Source organism: Acomys minous (assembly GCF_964271855.1).
Source record: "Acomys minous genome assembly, chromosome: 2".
Taxonomy (NCBI): Eukaryota; Metazoa; Chordata; class Mammalia; order Rodentia; family Muridae; genus Acomys; species Acomys minous.
The window spans coordinates 73204045-73220275 of NC_140484.1; the positions used below are offsets into that span (position 1 = coordinate 73204045).

The window sequence follows — 16231 nt, forward strand, 5'->3', positions numbered from 1 at the left end:
TACCAGTGCCTTCCCTCTGAGACTGCATGGAATATACACTTATATAGACACCAAGGGTCTGGAGGGAGCACACCAAGGTCAGCCTTGGGTGTTCTAGAAAAATGTACCTGAGCCCACCCCCAGGAGTAGAAGCTGCGTTCCTGCCAAGGCAGTGGCCCTGGCTTCCTCCTAAGCACTGGTCTGATGGCCCTCCTGGAGAGATGAGTGCAGCTCATCTGGGAGTGAGTTGGGGAGTGGGGGGCCCTGGAGGCTACAGAGATGATGGATTCTCATTATAGATGCAATCCTATCTGCACGTCAGCTGGCTCCGAATTAAAACAGCTATACAGCTGCTGGGTGTTGCTGTTTGGAAGCCTTGTGTTCCTTGGTAGTATCAGAATGTACTGAGTTCAGTACCATGGTGCCGCCCCATTGGGCCCTGGGCCAGGAAAACAACAGATTAATATTTGGAACCATAAATTACCCACTACTGGGAGACTGATTAGGTCCCTGATCTGAGCTTGTTTCATAGATGTTCACACAGGCATGGGGCTCTGGGCTGCAGGGAGAAGAGGCAGGCCCTGAGCCTTGGCCCTCCCAACTCTGATTTGCAAGTGTATGTGTGTGTATGTGTGTGCGTGTGCATGTGCGTGTGTGTGTGTGTGTGTGTGTGTGTGTGTGTGTGTGTGCGCGCGCGCGCGTGTGTAGAAGCAAGGGCTGACGGCAGGTTTTAGCACTCACTGCATTTCACTTCCTCTCCTTAGTAGGGCACGCACACCCTTGGCCCATCCTGAATCAGGTTTGGCTAGAGGACAGAGGCCACCTAGGACTAGCCCCATCAGGCCTCCAGAGGCACTGGATAGAGGAGCAGCTATGGCACAGTGGGCCTCTCAGCAGCTCTGTTGCTCTTAAGGACCTCACAGGAGAGGCACAAAGAGGGACCAAGTATTCCTGGCTCCCAGCAGCCAAACCAGTGTGGCAGGGGGCGGCTCTCCTATTCTTGACCCTTTCACCTGAGCCCTATAGCTTCTGGGGCTGTGATTCAAGTCCCTTGGCCCTCTACACTCTTCCAGCCTTTGGGGTCCCTTCTGGACAGTCCTGAAGTATGAGGGACACGGGTGCAGCTCAGGGCTGGTGACAGAGCCTAGCCAGCCTGAAGAGGCTCTCCCTCTTGTTCCAGTCAGCACCGCCAACGCCTTGAGGTCTCCTTCTCACGTATGCAGGTCTTGGGGCGTAAGGCTGTGGAAACAGGAGGAGTGGGTTACTCTGCTCTTGAGAACAGCCATATACCCTAGCTGGCCATTCACATAGGTGGGGACCTGGCTAGCCTGAGGTCTGGGCACCCTGTGTGGCAGATCCCACGCATAGAGTAGGCTCCACCATGCCATCCCCAAGGCCTTTGCCTGTGTTACCAGATATCCTTTAGGACCCAGCTCAAATGCCACCTCCCCAGGGAGCCCTAAACTCCATTTCCTGTTTTCCTACAGTGTGCCTTGCGCTTCTCTCCTGGCCACAGGGAGACTTGCAGCCAGAAGCTGCTTTCCACCCTGGCACAGGCTCCTACAGGGAAAGCGGAGTTGGGCATGCAGCGCAAAGCTAATGTACTCTGCTTCCTCTCCACCCAGACCAAGCTTCTGACAGGGATGCCTAGGGCAGAGCCATGCCACCCACCTGGGTCGGCAGTGCCTGGCTTTCTCCTCGAGGTGGTGATAACCTGGTTTTCATTCATCATCTGTATGTCCTGGTCTTCCTCTGGCTTACTACAGGAGGGGAGACAGAAGGCCCATCAGTCTCCAGGCCACACCCCTGCCATCCATCCTTATCAGGGCTGCTCGGGCTGTACCTGATGACGGTGTGTTTCTCCTGGTGACAGAAGTCAGTGTCCTCGGCAAAAAGGATGGTGTGGTGGGGCACGGTGGGCTCACATGTGGGCAGGATGCCCCCAACCAAATGACTCACCATGGCAAGAATGCCATTGTACACCAGTAAGTCATCTACGAGCAGCTAAGAGACAGAGTAGGAATGAGAGCCTGGCCCCCTCCCACATTCACCCCAACCCTGAGCAAATCACCCTCCGCTGTCCCAAGCCCAAGCTTCTTAGAAGACCTGGGTTGACAGCAGGCTCCCCCCCACACACACACACACACATGAAGGGCATGTGCTGTTAGTTTGGGCTGCAGACTCGGAAGCTGAGGCACCAGAGCTTTCTCAACACTGGGTGACCAAGGGAAGAGATGGAGGGAGACCCAATCTCCAGCCCCGATGGCTTCTGCTTTCTCTACCTAGCCAGCCACCCAGTTGTTTCTCAAGGCTGTGTGATTCTAGAGGGAGCCCTGAAAGCAACAGGGCCAACAGCACCAAGTTACAGGGCAAAGTGCAGGGGTCGCTCTGCACCATCTCCAGGCCATTATGAATTCATGGCTGGGTGGCAGGCTTCCCTGCTCTGAGGACCAGGCACTTCCAAGGTTGTAAACGGGGACAGAGTCACACTGCAGCAAATGACAATTGCCCACAGCCTAATTTCCAGCAAGCACAACGATCTCCCACACCAGCCAGTGAGGACTCACGCCAAATTCCTTCACCCCTCGTTGAGGTGTTTTCGTGTAATTCCACAGTTTGATCATTGACACAGTGGTGGGCAGATCGAAAATGACATACACCCGGTTCACCTGTCAGAGAGCAAAGCTAATTAGAGCAGCTGTGTTGGGAAACAGAGCTGTGGGCTGGGCGCAGAGTACCAAGACAGGGAGCTGGGCCCCAGGTGCCAGTGGCAGTGGGAAGCCTGGAATTCCGTGCCTTCTCTTCTCCTCCGAGCCCATTTTGAGTCAAGTCACGTGTAGTTGCGTTTGGAACAAACTGCTGAGCTGGCTCTGGGAGGGCCTGCTGCCTCCTGCTGCTGTGGCCCTCATTTAAATGCTGGTTGAGAATTGGGAGTGAGCAGGCTGGCCTTCTGTTCCTCAGGTCAAGCCCAGGGAAGGTCTCTACCTGCAGAGGCCAGAAGCATCTCCCCACCAAACCTGACCCAGCCGTCCTCTCCCAGAGTTCAAGAAAAAGCCCAAGCCCTACACACCCAGCACTGTGGTTTCTTCTGGGCCATGTCTGCTGGGGGAGTACTAAGTGGCTAGCACTCAGCCACAGATCAGCATCAGATGAGCCTGAGCAGCCGGCTCTGCATCACACGGGGGCCACTTAGAAGGCCAAACAAAGAACTAGGTGTGAGTGAGTCCAGCCTGTGGCAAGCAATGGCCTGGAAACAGTGATGGCTAGGTGGAGTCCTTCTGACCAGACTCTTAGGTTTGCAAAAAGAGAATTGACAGTGGCCAGAGGCAGCAGTGAACTCCTACTTTTGGCTGGAGCTGAGGGCCACATGGCTGTTTGTGACCCTTTGCAGCAGAAGATAGACTGAGGAGTTGGCCCTGTGCTCTTTGAGAACTGTGCCCTCCTCTGGGTGGAAAATGTCCATATCATACTCAGTTACATGAGCAGGAAAGGAGCCCCAGATCCCACCATGTGCTGATGACAGGCTCTGGCCCTGAGGTGGAGGGTGTTGATGGCCTGCATCCTCTCCTGGACCTCCCTCACTCCTCTCTGCAATGATGGACCAGTGCCACTGCAGGGTTTGGGAGCTGGGAAAGGCAGTCAGTGATAATGGCTCACATATCTGACTGGGGCTGGGGGGAGGGCAAGGTGGCCACAGGCAGAGATATAAGAAGCAGAAACAGACAAGGGTGTGTGTGGAGGGGACCATGGAGAAGATGCCAGGGTAGAGTGGGCTGCAGAGGGCCTTGACAAAGAGGCAGCAAGCTGCACATGAGATCCCTGCCCTCCAGCAGCTCTACAAGGGCCCCTGACTTCAGAGTCCCTGGAGCTCCCCATACACCTGGTGCCTTTTTGGATAAAGTCTATGGAGTAAGTGAAGGGACTGTGGGTCCGGAAGAGCTACATCCAGAGCTATTAGCCACTCTGATGGGTACTCTCCACTCCCAGGACCAGGTACCCACCAGGCCAGGCAGGATGGGGGCCAGCCACATGTGCCTGCCATCACTGGTGTCGTTGACTTGATCGATAAGCTTGTCAGGAGTTCGCACATCCCCACATACACCCTCTAGCGCGTTCACACTGTCCGGGAAGGCAGCGATATCTGAGGTGTAGGTTAAGCTGTCATAACCCAAACTCATATGATGTGCACAGTGTGTCACCCTCAAGTGTGTCAAACTGTCAGCACTATGTCTCAGGAGATGTTGGGCTGGTTCCCAACACCATAGCAGGCTGGAAAATGACAGTGAAAACAGATGCATTCTAAGAAAATGGGGTTGTGGCCAAGGGGTTGTGTGTGGGGCTAAGGGGTCAAGTTCAAAGTCAGAGGACCACAGGTGGGCTAGCTGGAAATGAAGGCCTTGCAGAAGCACAGATGGGATGGTGTTGCTACCACTGCTTTGAAGCACAGGTCACACCCTACTTGGGCAGGCAGGTGACTCTGGCAGGTCAGGACCTTGTCAGGTCTGCCACCCTGGCCCAACAGGAGCTGATTAAAGAAGGGGCCTCAACGTGCAGCTCTGTCACTGTGACAGAGGAAACCTCAGGCAAGCCACTGGACACCAGTGATCCTGTCACCTCCCCTGTAACAGGGGCATAAAACATCTATGCTCCAAGATGGACAGGAGAACCTCAGAGGACACTGGCCATGAGTCCTCTGGGTGACATCAGGGCAGATGCAGAGATCTAGGAGTCAATCGCTAAGGTACAAGGAGAACGATAGCCCTAGGGACACCCAGGACACACTGGGGCTACGCCAGCATCTCTGTACCTGGAGGGCCCAGAACACACGCTCAAGGATGCTGATGATAAACAGGTGACACAGAAGACAAACAAGAGAGCTCAGAGCTTAGTAAACAGCCTCCAGGTTCCTCCCCTGGGCAATTAGGATTCCAGAATGTTTCATTCAGAAGACTTCTGGGGGTGCATGGGGTATATTCTAGCAGTGCCTGGCACAGAAGGAGCCCCCTAGCAGCACTGAGTTTTGGGGGGCTGTTATATACAAGAATTCCAGGAGTCAGCATGGAAAAGGCATCAGTGGGCCCTTTGGTTTAGTCACAGTCACTCCAAATGGCTGAGGGCCTTCTACTGGCACTTCTCAAGTTAAATTCCAGAGGCTGGCATTGTATTTAACAATATCAATCACCAAACTGAAATATTTCAGAACCTTCTGGGCCAACCAACAAGTTCCAGCATGGGCAAAACATGAGCAAAGGGCCCCCCCCCCAGTTAATATACTCCTCTCTCACTGAGTTCTCTTGCAGATTCTGTCAGAGCCTGTAGACCACCAGGTGCCTATGCCCTCTGAGAAGGGCCTGTGCTTAGCAAGAACCTCCCCGTACTCTCAACCATGGGACTCTGGTCTGCAGAGAACCAGATGTAGCAAGCATGGCCAGGAGAAGCTCTAAGGGCCCGGTGGCATCCAACTATAGCATCATCATCATCATCATCATCATCATCACCACCACCACCATCATCATCATGACTACTATCACCACCATCATCATGGACATTATCACATTATAATAATTACCATAATCAGGATCACCACCACTATCACCACATTATCATAACTACATTAACTTCATTACCATCACACTATTATAACTATCATAATCATTATAACCAAAGCATAATCAACATTAGCATAACTACCATGATCATCATCACCAGCACCACCACCATCATCACATTAGCATAACTCTATTAACTTCATCCCCATCACCAGCATCACCATCACATTATTATGACTACATAATCATGATAACGATCAGCATCATCACATTATAACTACCATAATCATCATCACCGTCAACATCAGGTCTTTCGTTTTGTTTTGCATTTTGGGACAAGGTCTCACTAAGTAGCCCAGGCTGGCCTCAAACTCACAGAGATCTGCCTGCCTCTGCCTCCTGAGTGCTAGGATTAAAGGCGTGTTTTAACAAAACTAACCCTGATCTGGTCTTTTGAAATAGGGTCTTGCTATGTAGCTCAGGCTGCCCTCAAAACTGTGCTGGCCTCACACAGGCGAAAATCTTCCTGTCTCCACCTCCTGAGTGCTAGGATTACAGCTCTGGGACCCGGCACCCATCTCTAGCAGCATCGTCTGTGCCAGTCCCTGCTCCCAGTGGGAAGGATACTGTTCTGGGACAACGGGATCCTCTCCCCATGCTCATCATACAGCTCCAGCCCCGTGAGGCCGATGTAGTAGGGATCACCCCAGCTGGACAGCAGCTGGAACTGGAAAATAACTGCGGTTGTGATTAAGGAAGAGAGAAGCTTAGTTTTCCGGAGAACACGGGCAGAGGTGACAGGGGCTCTTCTTGTTTGTTGATGGGAGAGTCTCTCTCCCAGAGACTGATGTCTGTCAAGAGGAACACAGCATCACACTTGCCCTGGGCCTTGGGAGGGGACATGAAGGAACAGTCTTAGGAGCATGTAGACAGAGGGTGCTGGGATTACTCCTCTGGGGTCATGCCTCAGTTTCCCTAGTTATGAAATGATTACAACAAGAAACCTGTTCCCTCCTCTCTGTCTTTTAAGTTCATGGGAATAAGCATGTTGGGGATGGGAGAAAGCCTCAGGTCAGGCTGCAGCAGTGAGGCCTGCTGACAAGGTCCATGTGCATAAGGCAACACCTGTCCCCCCACCTTGGTTTGATCTTCCAGCCCCCAGTTTCTAAAAGCAGGAGTGGAAGTCCTGAGAGCCCAGACACACCCCAGGCAGCCACAGGCAAAGGAACTGCCTCCTTTTTTGCGCCTTTTATTTCTAGCATTTGGCTTTCTCTTTTCTTTTTCTTTTCCTTCCTTCCTTCCTTCCTTTCTTTTAAGAGACAGGGTCTCATTATGTAGTCAAGAACAGTCTGGGACCCATGCTTGCCCTGCCTCCACCATGCCTGGCTCCTGTACTTTCGTGGCTGCCATCGAGGTGTGCTGCTAGGGCAAGGTGCTCTGCTGGCCATGCAATGAGGTCACACCAGTAAGGAGGGGCTCTTGCTGCCTTTGTCCCTGACTTCTGCCTGCCAGGTCCCTGGGCCACCTGTCTCTCTTCTATCACCTCTCAGCTAGGTTCTTTGTCCCAGACTTCCAGGGGGCAGATGGGCCCCATGCTGCTACTGTGTCCTAGCCCAGCCTTCCTTAGCTCCATTTTCCCTGTGTGGCACTCCAGCTGCCTGGCTCTGTGCTGACTGGGAGAAGGATACAGCCACAGGGCATGAGTGGAGCCTCGTAGTCCATGCTGGCTCGCTCCAGGCTCTTCGTGTCTATCCTAGAAAGAGACCAAAAGAGCACCATGAGCCTGCCATTCCAGGGTCCCCAAGAGATACTCCTCAGCCATCGACTGCAGATACAGCAGCACAGTGGCTCCTGCGTGACCTCCCCTTCATTATATGGGGGGCAGTAGAGGACCCAGCTCTTCGGTTATAGACCCTTCCAATACTCAGAGTAGCCTAGAGGTGGAGACACATTTAACTTGAACATAGATTCAGATACCTGGACAGAGTGTTAAAGCCACCGTGAAAAGGGATGCAGCTCGCGGGTGGCCGAGTGGGATGTGCCTTTGGAATCACGCTCTTAACCACATCCTCTGCTCACTAGAGGGTAGCAGAGACTGCAGCCAGAGGTGGACAACACGTATGACTGCAGCTCCGGACCTGAGGATGCACACACAGAGGACAGTGGTGGGCTAACCTCCACTCACTCACCTCCTGATGGGTGCTGGTGGTAGCCGAGTCTGCAGGTAGTCCCCAAAAAGGATTTCTTGTGCAAAATCAAAGTGGCAGTTGCCAGGCCCCTTTCGGATAAGAAAGCCTTCTGCAGGAGACACGCACAGGCCGTCCAGGGACACATGGGCAATTTTGACCTAGTAAAGGAGACACAGCTTGCCTGAGGCTTAAGACAGTAGTTGGCTTTTCAACCAGGCCAGAACACCTGGCCAGGCTGAGTTCCACTGACAGTCACATTGCATTTTGAGCACAATGCTGGTGCTGGGCACAGGATACACAGGTGAAGGCCCTGCTCTGAGGGTACTTACCTGTGTTTCCCATGCATGTGTTACGGGGGAGGTATGACACTTGGTGGGAGACTCCTGACACCAGTGGCAGCGGCCTGTGGCAGCCTGGTGAGATGGTCAGGGGCACAAGCGCAGGAGCACCACCTCTACCAGCAGTGTTGTAGGCCTCCAGCTCCCTCCCCACCTGTGAGATAGGCACAGCCTCCATCTTGCTATTGTCAGCACCTGACAGGTCCTTTCTGGGTACGTAGCAGAGACCCAGATGGTCCTTCTGACAGCCTCAGGGCTGACTGGTAGTGGCACTGTGCCCACTGAGAGCTTGTTGAACGCAAGAACGCACGCACGCACGCACGCACGCACGCACACATGCAGGAATTCTCTAGCCATGCTGTGGGATCCACCAGCAAATTGCAAAGGCCTACAAGCCACTTGCCACCCCTGCCTTCCCACCAGCAACTGAAAGAGTGTGAGATTCATGCTTGACAGATCGAGACCAGGCTCTAGCTATGTAACCCCAAGAGAATGGCATAGCCTTTCCCAGCCTTCCTTAGAACCCTGAGAGGAAGGGCAGGAAAGGGTGGCAGGTGAGACCTTGATGCAATGAGGTGGACACTACAAGCCTAGACTATGTGGAAGGGGACTTGTAGCCACAGGAGAAGCAAGCCCTGCAACTCCCCAGGCTGCCCTGGTTGTGGGCTGTGGGCTATATCTGCTGTGTGCGAAAGGAAACGCAGCTTGCTCTCTCCCTGGATGTCACCCCCCCCACCCCCACTGGAAGGTTCTGGAGGATTTATGCTTCTTTCCAGCACCCACGCCAGCCATTCATCATGCTGCCTCCCTGACAGTGGACTCCGCTCTGCCCGGCTTACCCCTCGGTAGGTGTCCTCAGGAGATTTATTGTAGTTCCAGAGGCGCAGGCCAGCAATGCTTTGGGCTCTGTCGAAGTGGATCATAACCACATGGTCCAAGCCAGGGGAAAAGGGGATCAGCCACATGTGCGCATCCTCTGTGGTGATGTTCATGCCATCGATTAACCTGCAGGCAACGAGGGTAGGTCAGCGAGATGGTGGGAGACCTCCAGAAAGCCTGTTTCTCTTGCCCAGCTGTGTCTTGAAGGGTGGGAGAACAGTAAAGTCAAGCAATAATACTTAAGAAGGGGTAAAACAGTGTGAGCTCAGGAAGGTGCTGAGAGATGCTCATCCACAACACGTTAACAGAGACAGGTGTGTCCCCCTTGGGAGTCCCTCAGCCTAGTGACAACAGGGTAGGAGACTTCTGCTAAGGATTATTATTGTGCAGGCCAGGAAGGCTGCTGTAGAAACAAGCTCATCACACAGCTGTGATGCAGGCACCCTAGGATGTGCGGTGGTTAATGGGAAAAACGACAATCACGAAATGTTGTGGTGTGGCCAGGCAAGCAGACCACAGGCAACAGAGACCAACTGCAAGCTGGGAATGAGGTCATAACCTCTGCGCCAGTGCTCAGAAGGGATGTGCTGGGGCAGGGGGTGGGTTGTTTCTCTGTTGTCCAAATGTTCTGCAAGATGTGGAGGCAGTTTGAGGGAGTGCATCCTTTCTCTCTTGGTAAACATCAGGGAACCTGGCAGACCTAGGCCAGGGAGAAGTGCCAGAAGAGGCAAGTGACTCCATGACTGGGATGAGCCAACCTGCTTGGTAGCCACAGGTCTGAGTGCCCCAGGGAAACCCCAGCCAGTAGAAGGGGTTTACAAACCAGTTACCTCAGCCCCTCCGCATCTATCCCTGCCTCAGTCTTTTCAGCCTGGCCTCGACCTTTGTACTCTAGTGTGGCATGGTGCCTGGAGACCTGGACCCAGAGACAATCAGCCACACCCCACTCACCCTTGGACCCTAGGGACTTGAAGGCCACTGCACTGTGATCAACTCAGGCTGTGGCCAAAATTCCTATCTAAAATCAACTTTCCCCCTTACCATTTGATAGTGTGAGGGTTAGAATAAATCTAAGTGTTCATCCATGGAGGTAAAGCGTTTTCTCTCCTGTGCTCTAAAAGGCTGTTATTAAATTGATGGATGGTGTGTCTTACAATTGCTGGCATGTTAAAACTGAGGAAATTCAGCAGGCCAACCCTGCTGTTTGTGAAGGAAGCTGGCTGCTGCGGACTGCTGTTTCCTTCCAAAGCAATTACTTCCCTCTTGGGGACTGGCTGCCAGCAAAACTGTTGCAGGGTTTTAGGAGAGGGGACACTGGAGGAGGATGACAGAGAAGCTGGTGGCAAAGACGCCTCCCCCGCTGCATTCACCTCCTGGTTCTGTCCTCGAGACACCCAATAGCAACAAGCCTCTCATGCCTAGGTTGGTCTAAACACTATGGCCACCTGTCGTTGCAGGGATGTGGTAGAGGCCAGGTCAGGGCAAGAAAGACAAGTGTCTGGGCCACCCTGTCATATCAGAAGGCGGGGGAGGGGCACTCAGTAGTAGACTGCTTGCCCTCCATGCTAAAGGCTCTGCGTTCCATCAGCAACACTTCAAACAAAAATAAATATTACAAACAAATATATAAAGGAGCACAGGTGCTCCCAGAATCTGAGATGACCAAAAAAGATGGAAGATGGTTTAAGGGGGCTAGATATTGGCACACACCTTTCATCCTAGCACTCAGGAGGCAGAGGCAGGGAGATCTCTGAGAGTTTGAGGCCAGCCTGGTCAACCAAAGCGAGTGAGTCCAGGACAGCCAGAGACTGTTACACAGAGAAACCCTGTCTCAACCCTCCATCCATCCCCACCACCACCACCACCACCAAAAAAAAAAAAAAAAAAAAAAAAAAAAAAAAAAGGCTTAAGGCTGAATAGCCCATGCCCAGCCATAGAAGCCAACAGAAAATGAACTCTCAATGGTGTCTTTGGAGGTTCTTTGTCTCACATTTTTGTTAGGGCATTTTTTTCTTTACACCTTCATGTCCTTTATATATATTATGGATTCCAGTTTTGTGTTTTTATGAGATTCCTGGGTGTGCAAATCTGTGTGTCTCTGTGTTTATATAACATTCTTAAGCATTTTCTTTGGCCCTTTTCTTCTGTTTTGTCCTGTTCCTATTTGATTATTTTGTATTATTATTTCATCTTATTTAGTATTCTTTAGATTCCAAGATGGCACTTGCACTACTGGTTACTATTGTTGTCCTCACTGTTATGATTGTGAGGTTTGGAAACGTAAAGCAGGGGAGAGATTTGAACTCCCATTTTTTGAACTCTCTTGCTTCTAATTAATTCACATAGTTGTCCAGAGCAGAAGGCCAAGTGCCAGTCAATGAGCGACAGGCATCAGTGGGTGGACGCTATAAAAGGCTTGCCCATTCATCCTGGCCATAGCATCCAGAATGTGCATCCAGAGCAGCCATAGTGGTCTGTAGAGAGTTTTTTTTTTTTTTTATCACTTTCTAGGTGGCTGAGAGGAGAGGCCTAGGGCAGGCATGTACAATGCAGACTGGGTCACCACTGAGGTCGATAGACTATGCGGAGCGAGACCCTAGCTGGGGCCAGTGGGATATATCAGAGCATGCAGCATCTGCAGATACCCCAGCCTGACTTTGCATCTTGCCTGTGCCCTAAGAGGGGTAGCCTGAGGAAAGGATCGCCTCTACTCCTTTTGGCCATGTGCGCTTCCAGGCAGTATCTGATGTGTTCCTAGTGCCTGGGACACACAGCCTGTCCCTCGACCCTGACTGTCAAAGTCAGGCTTCTAATACTTACTTGTCCAGGGTCCGTGAGTCATCAGTGTACTCAGGCAGGTCATTTAAGTCCCTGGGAGAGGCAGAGAGCTGGTGCGAGTGGATGGGCAGGGCCTGGCCATCCTTGCCCACTACTTCCAGGCCAGTGAGCCCTATGTAGTGCAGGTCCCCCCAGGAGGCTGTGAAGTTTAGCTGGAGGCCTATGAGGGGAGGAAAATAGCAAGTTACCACCAGAGGCTTAGAGCCAGAAGAGAGCCATCCATCTGCCTCTCTACTCTCCCCTCATGGACCTTGTCTCAGGGTGCTCAGGCCCAGACTGCTGCCTACTCAGGACATACTGCAGGCAGGAAAACCCACACATGGCTGGAGCACTCACACCATGCTTTGCACCCTGTGGGCTCCCTCATGCTGGTTTGCAGCAAGGCGTTCCTCTCCTGCCTTCTCACTGCCCCAGGGACCCCGAGCTCTTCTACAGAGTTGACCCTTCAATTGTTCATTTTTCTATGCCTTTCTTCTATCTCCAGGCCTTTGCACATGCTGCTCCTGTCCTCTGGACTGTGCTTGTGTTTCAAGGGCCAGGCCAGTGCTGCAGTCACAGTCTGTCATGCCCTAGGATACTTCCTCCACCAAACTTCAGAGGCCACTACTTAGTAAATGCCCACGGGACCTTCCAGGTGGCTGACTCCTCAAGGGAGCGACCCCCCCATCCCACTTGTCTTCCTAGACTACGTGTGCCCAGGTGCCTGATATATGATAAAGGCTCAGTGTCAGTTAATGCTCAGCAGTACCTAAGTGGGACAGTGGAAGCCCCACACCCAGAACTTGATATTTTATGCAAATGGATCCTCCTAGGAGCCCTCACTGGACTCAGGGTAGAGGAAGTGGCTGCTGACCCCATCCTTCCACTCAGTGTTCACCCGGCTTCACCAGACACCATTTCAGGAGACCTTCTGTGGCCCTGGGACACACATGTCAGGTGACTCATTCTATTGCCCAGAAAGCTCCCCTCCCGGGGTTACATCCTGTCACCCTGTCAGAGGCTTGGCTGGAGTTTCTCCTTTCCCAGTAGAGCAGGGCCAAGCTCGTGTGCTCTCCCACCCTGGAGGTCCTTGGCCTGTTTAGCACCAGCCTGAGTTCTAAGGTTTAACTCTTTGCACTTCTGCTGAGTGACAGCAGGCTTGGTGGAGCTGCCAGGAAGCCTAGGGTCATGAGGTGCTCCATATTTCTTACAAGAGGATCTGTGAGCCCAGAAAAACTCTAGAACACTCTCCAGGCCAGGATGCAACCTCTCACCTCCCTGACTTGACATCTTGTCCTATACCCTGTCATTTCCCAGTACCCTTTTTGTGATTTCAGCCTTCACACTTCCTCTCTGTGGTGCCAGAGTCGGCCTGAGCACCTAAGGGGCTCATGAGCATGTGTGTCCTAAGCAGCCCTGAGCAGACTGCTCGGCGTGCACACCCCCTCCAGGGTGTGGATGCTGAGCAGCCTGTGCCCATGCTGCTTTGCAATTCGGACTTGCTACTCTTCCCACAGAGGTGGGTCAGCTTCTCCACTCTGCCTCTGGGCTGCATGGCTTGCTATGGCCATGTGTGCATAGGAGCTTGTCTCCTCTTTCTGCCCTGGGCTGGTGCCAAGACAACTCACTCACCTGTTGCTCTAGCTAGTAGCAGCACACGCAGGCAGTTGCTGGTCCACATGTTGTCTGTTCAGACATGTGAGCAGGTTGAGGGAGAACATCTGAGTGGCTCAGGTGAGGCGATATAGCCACAGATGTGAATAGCGAGGCCTATAGAGCACTGCAGCCAGGCACTCCACTGTGGGTTTGTTTGTTCTGCAGCAAAAGCTAACTGATACAATCCTCCTACTGGCCACGTTCAAATGTCATCTCTTAGCGATTTCAGAGAGTGCCCCCCCCCCACTTTCCATGCCCTTCTTCCACTTGCTTTCATCCTTATGTCACAAGGCAGTCTACATTAATGTCCTTGTTTATTCCCTGAGGCCAGGACTGACTGTTTTATCCCCAGAGCCTAGAACAGCAGTGTCGAACAAATAGATGCTTAATCAAATTTTGTTTTGAGACCTCTGATTGATAGAAAAGTAGGTAATTGGTCAGTGAATGTATCTCCCCAGATTCATACTGAATGGTAAGCTAATGCTCACTGGTTGTATGTGCCAACTATGCTTTTAGATTAGAGGTGTGAGGAAACTCACAGTGAGTCCCTGCATGAGCAGTGCTCATTCTGCAGTCAACAGCCACCTGGCAAACGCTGAGTGTCACAGCTGTACACACAGCAGTGTGCCCAAACAGAATGATGGGATGGGTGGTGAGTGGCACAGTGGGGGACAGGGTGTTTAGGGAGGGGAGGTGGCATCTGGGCTGGGGCTTGCATGCTAAGAAGAGACATGCTATTCTGCATTTCTGGAGGAAAAATGTTCTAGGTTGAGAGAACAAGTTGGGCCCACATCTGGAAGCAGCCAGCCAAGGGAGAGAGGAGTATGAAACCAGAAGAGGAGGCAGGGCTTGATCCCATGTGAAAGGTGAAAGGTTTGGGGACATTGCAATGGGAAGCAACAATGGGCTACTGTTTCTGTTTGCTTTGCTTTGTTGAGACAATCTCTCCCCCTACAGTCTAGGATGGCCTCAAAACGTATGATCCTCCGTGCTTAGCCACTGAGTACTGGATTGCAGATGTACAATACCATGGTGGCCTATGCAGGGCACCAGGGCAGTGATGCGTGCTGAGCTGTGTCTTGGAAGGACCTCAGTAGGAGAAGATACTGGTGCTAAGAGTGGCCTCACGCAGGGCAGCAGGGGACACAGTCAATAGGGGGCAATGGAGCCTAGTGGCTTGAACACAGGAGAAGGGACTGATTCAGGTGACAGAGTCAGGTAAGGAGTGTCTCAGATGGAGAAGGCCTGGAGGTGGAGGAGGGAATAGATTGGGAAAGGAGGGACAGGGAGAGGCAGAAATGCCACCTCTCCCTGGTAACAGCAAGCCTTTTCCACGCCTCTAGCCCCTTTGTGTCTGGAAAGATGCACCTGATCCCATTGATTCAGGGCTCTGAATGTAACCGCTCTCCTTGTGAGCTGATAGCCATGTTCCATATTCATTTTCCTCCGTGCATCAATTAGTATTTATACAAATGGAAATTAATTTTGTTATTTCGCTCATGCTTTGGCCCTCTCGACTCCTTTCCTATTCATCATGGCTGATATTTGCAAAACTTCCCAAATGAGTGTCATCTGCAAATTAGCAAGTCATATATTCCCTTTCAAAGCATGAAGAGGATTGGCCATGTCTGCCCACTGCCTCCCCCAGCTCCTGCACACATTACTCCTGGGACTACTTTATTAAAGTGTACTCCACTTGCGCACACTACTGAGCAGGTGGGGGATGGGACAGGGGTTCAGAGAGAAGAGATGTAGGAATCTTGGGGCTCTAGGCTCAAGAGGGAGGGAACGACACAGTGGAAAGGTCTCAGTGCTTGTCTAGCCTGCACCAAGATCAAAAGTCACAGCACTGTATCCACTCCAGGGCAAACGTCCCTGGCCACTGTAATGCCATCTCTGAGAAACACTAGGTTGGCTCAGTGTAAAGGACATTGGTAAACAGCCTTTTGGGAAAAAAATTAGCAGGTAGATCAGACAGTGGTGGCTTCTTCCTGGCAGCACCTTTGCCTGGCTTTCTTCTCCTCCTGGGAGAAGTTCTGGCTCAGCAGAACTCTGGGCAGCTGACCACTCTCACCAGGCTGCAGGGACAGCCAATGAATCACGTCTGGCCAGATACAGTTTTCATATCTCTTACCTGCCCCTCCCCCACCATGGTAACTACATAATGAATTAATGGAAAGGCTTAAGATACAAGCTAGACCTCGAGACTTAATTCTGGGGCTAGAGGCTGGGCAATAGATGTAGTTTCTGCTCTTGGGATGCTAGCAATGGGCAGATGTGAGTACAAAGCTCCCACAAGCCCCTGGTGCATGATCTTCGCATGAGCCCCTGGGGCATGGCTCCCATGGAGAAGTACAAGAGGAAAACAGGCTAGAAAGACAGAGAAACAGCAAGGCTCCATGGTGTCATTTCCCTGTCTACATCCAGCTGTCTAAGAAACTAGTGGCCATAACTTTAGGTGCATAAAATGAACAGATTCTCTTTTTACTGAATTCAGCTTGAATTCAATATCCATTGTATGTGTGTGTGTGCACGCGTGCGTGCGTGTGTGTGTGTGTGTGTGTGTGCGCGCGCGCGCGCTTCAAACTCCAGAGAAAACAAATGCTGTAAAAAAATTATTATTGCTATCTTCTAGGACTGTGCAGCCTCATAGGAGATACTGACACTCACAGAGGCATCTGCCATGAGGCCGCCTCTTGAGTAGAGCCCTGACATAAGCAGTAGCGCAGGACGGATGCTTGGGAGTTAGCTCTCCTTGCTTCTGGTCTCAGCCTTGGGTACTAGCTATCTGGCTACTTTAGTTGTCTAATGCAGAAAATGAGGA

The 16231-nt window shown here is 52.0% G+C and overlaps 1 protein-coding gene across 6 annotated transcripts in view; it reads right to left on the bottom strand.

The window, feature by feature from the left end:
- Nucleotides 1–646: 646 nt before the first annotated feature.
- Nucleotides 647–16231, bottom strand: part of KATNIP (katanin interacting protein) — a 169963-nt gene continuing 154378 nt past the window's right edge. For 5 of the 6 annotated variants that reach the window (XM_084758619.1, XM_084758617.1, XM_084758618.1 and 2 more), the window contains 10 exons: nt 11755–11932; nt 8895–9060; nt 7718–7875; nt 7217–7281; nt 6156–6266; nt 3981–4120; nt 2547–2648; nt 1823–1983; nt 1651–1739; nt 647–1218 (listed from right to left, as the gene is read on the bottom strand). In XM_084758619.1, coding sequence (XP_084614745.1) covers nt 1160–1218; nt 1651–1739; nt 1823–1983; nt 2547–2648; nt 3981–4120; nt 6156–6266; nt 7217–7281; nt 7718–7875; nt 8895–9060; nt 11755–11932 — 1229 coding nt within the window. In that variant the 3' untranslated portion in view covers nt 647–1159. Of the gene's footprint in view, nt 1219–1650; nt 1740–1822; nt 1984–2546; nt 2649–3980; nt 4121–6155; nt 6267–7216; nt 7282–7717; nt 7876–8894; nt 9061–11754; nt 11933–16231 lie in introns of those variants that run through there. The other variant, XR_014774823.1, reaches the window with a different exon arrangement.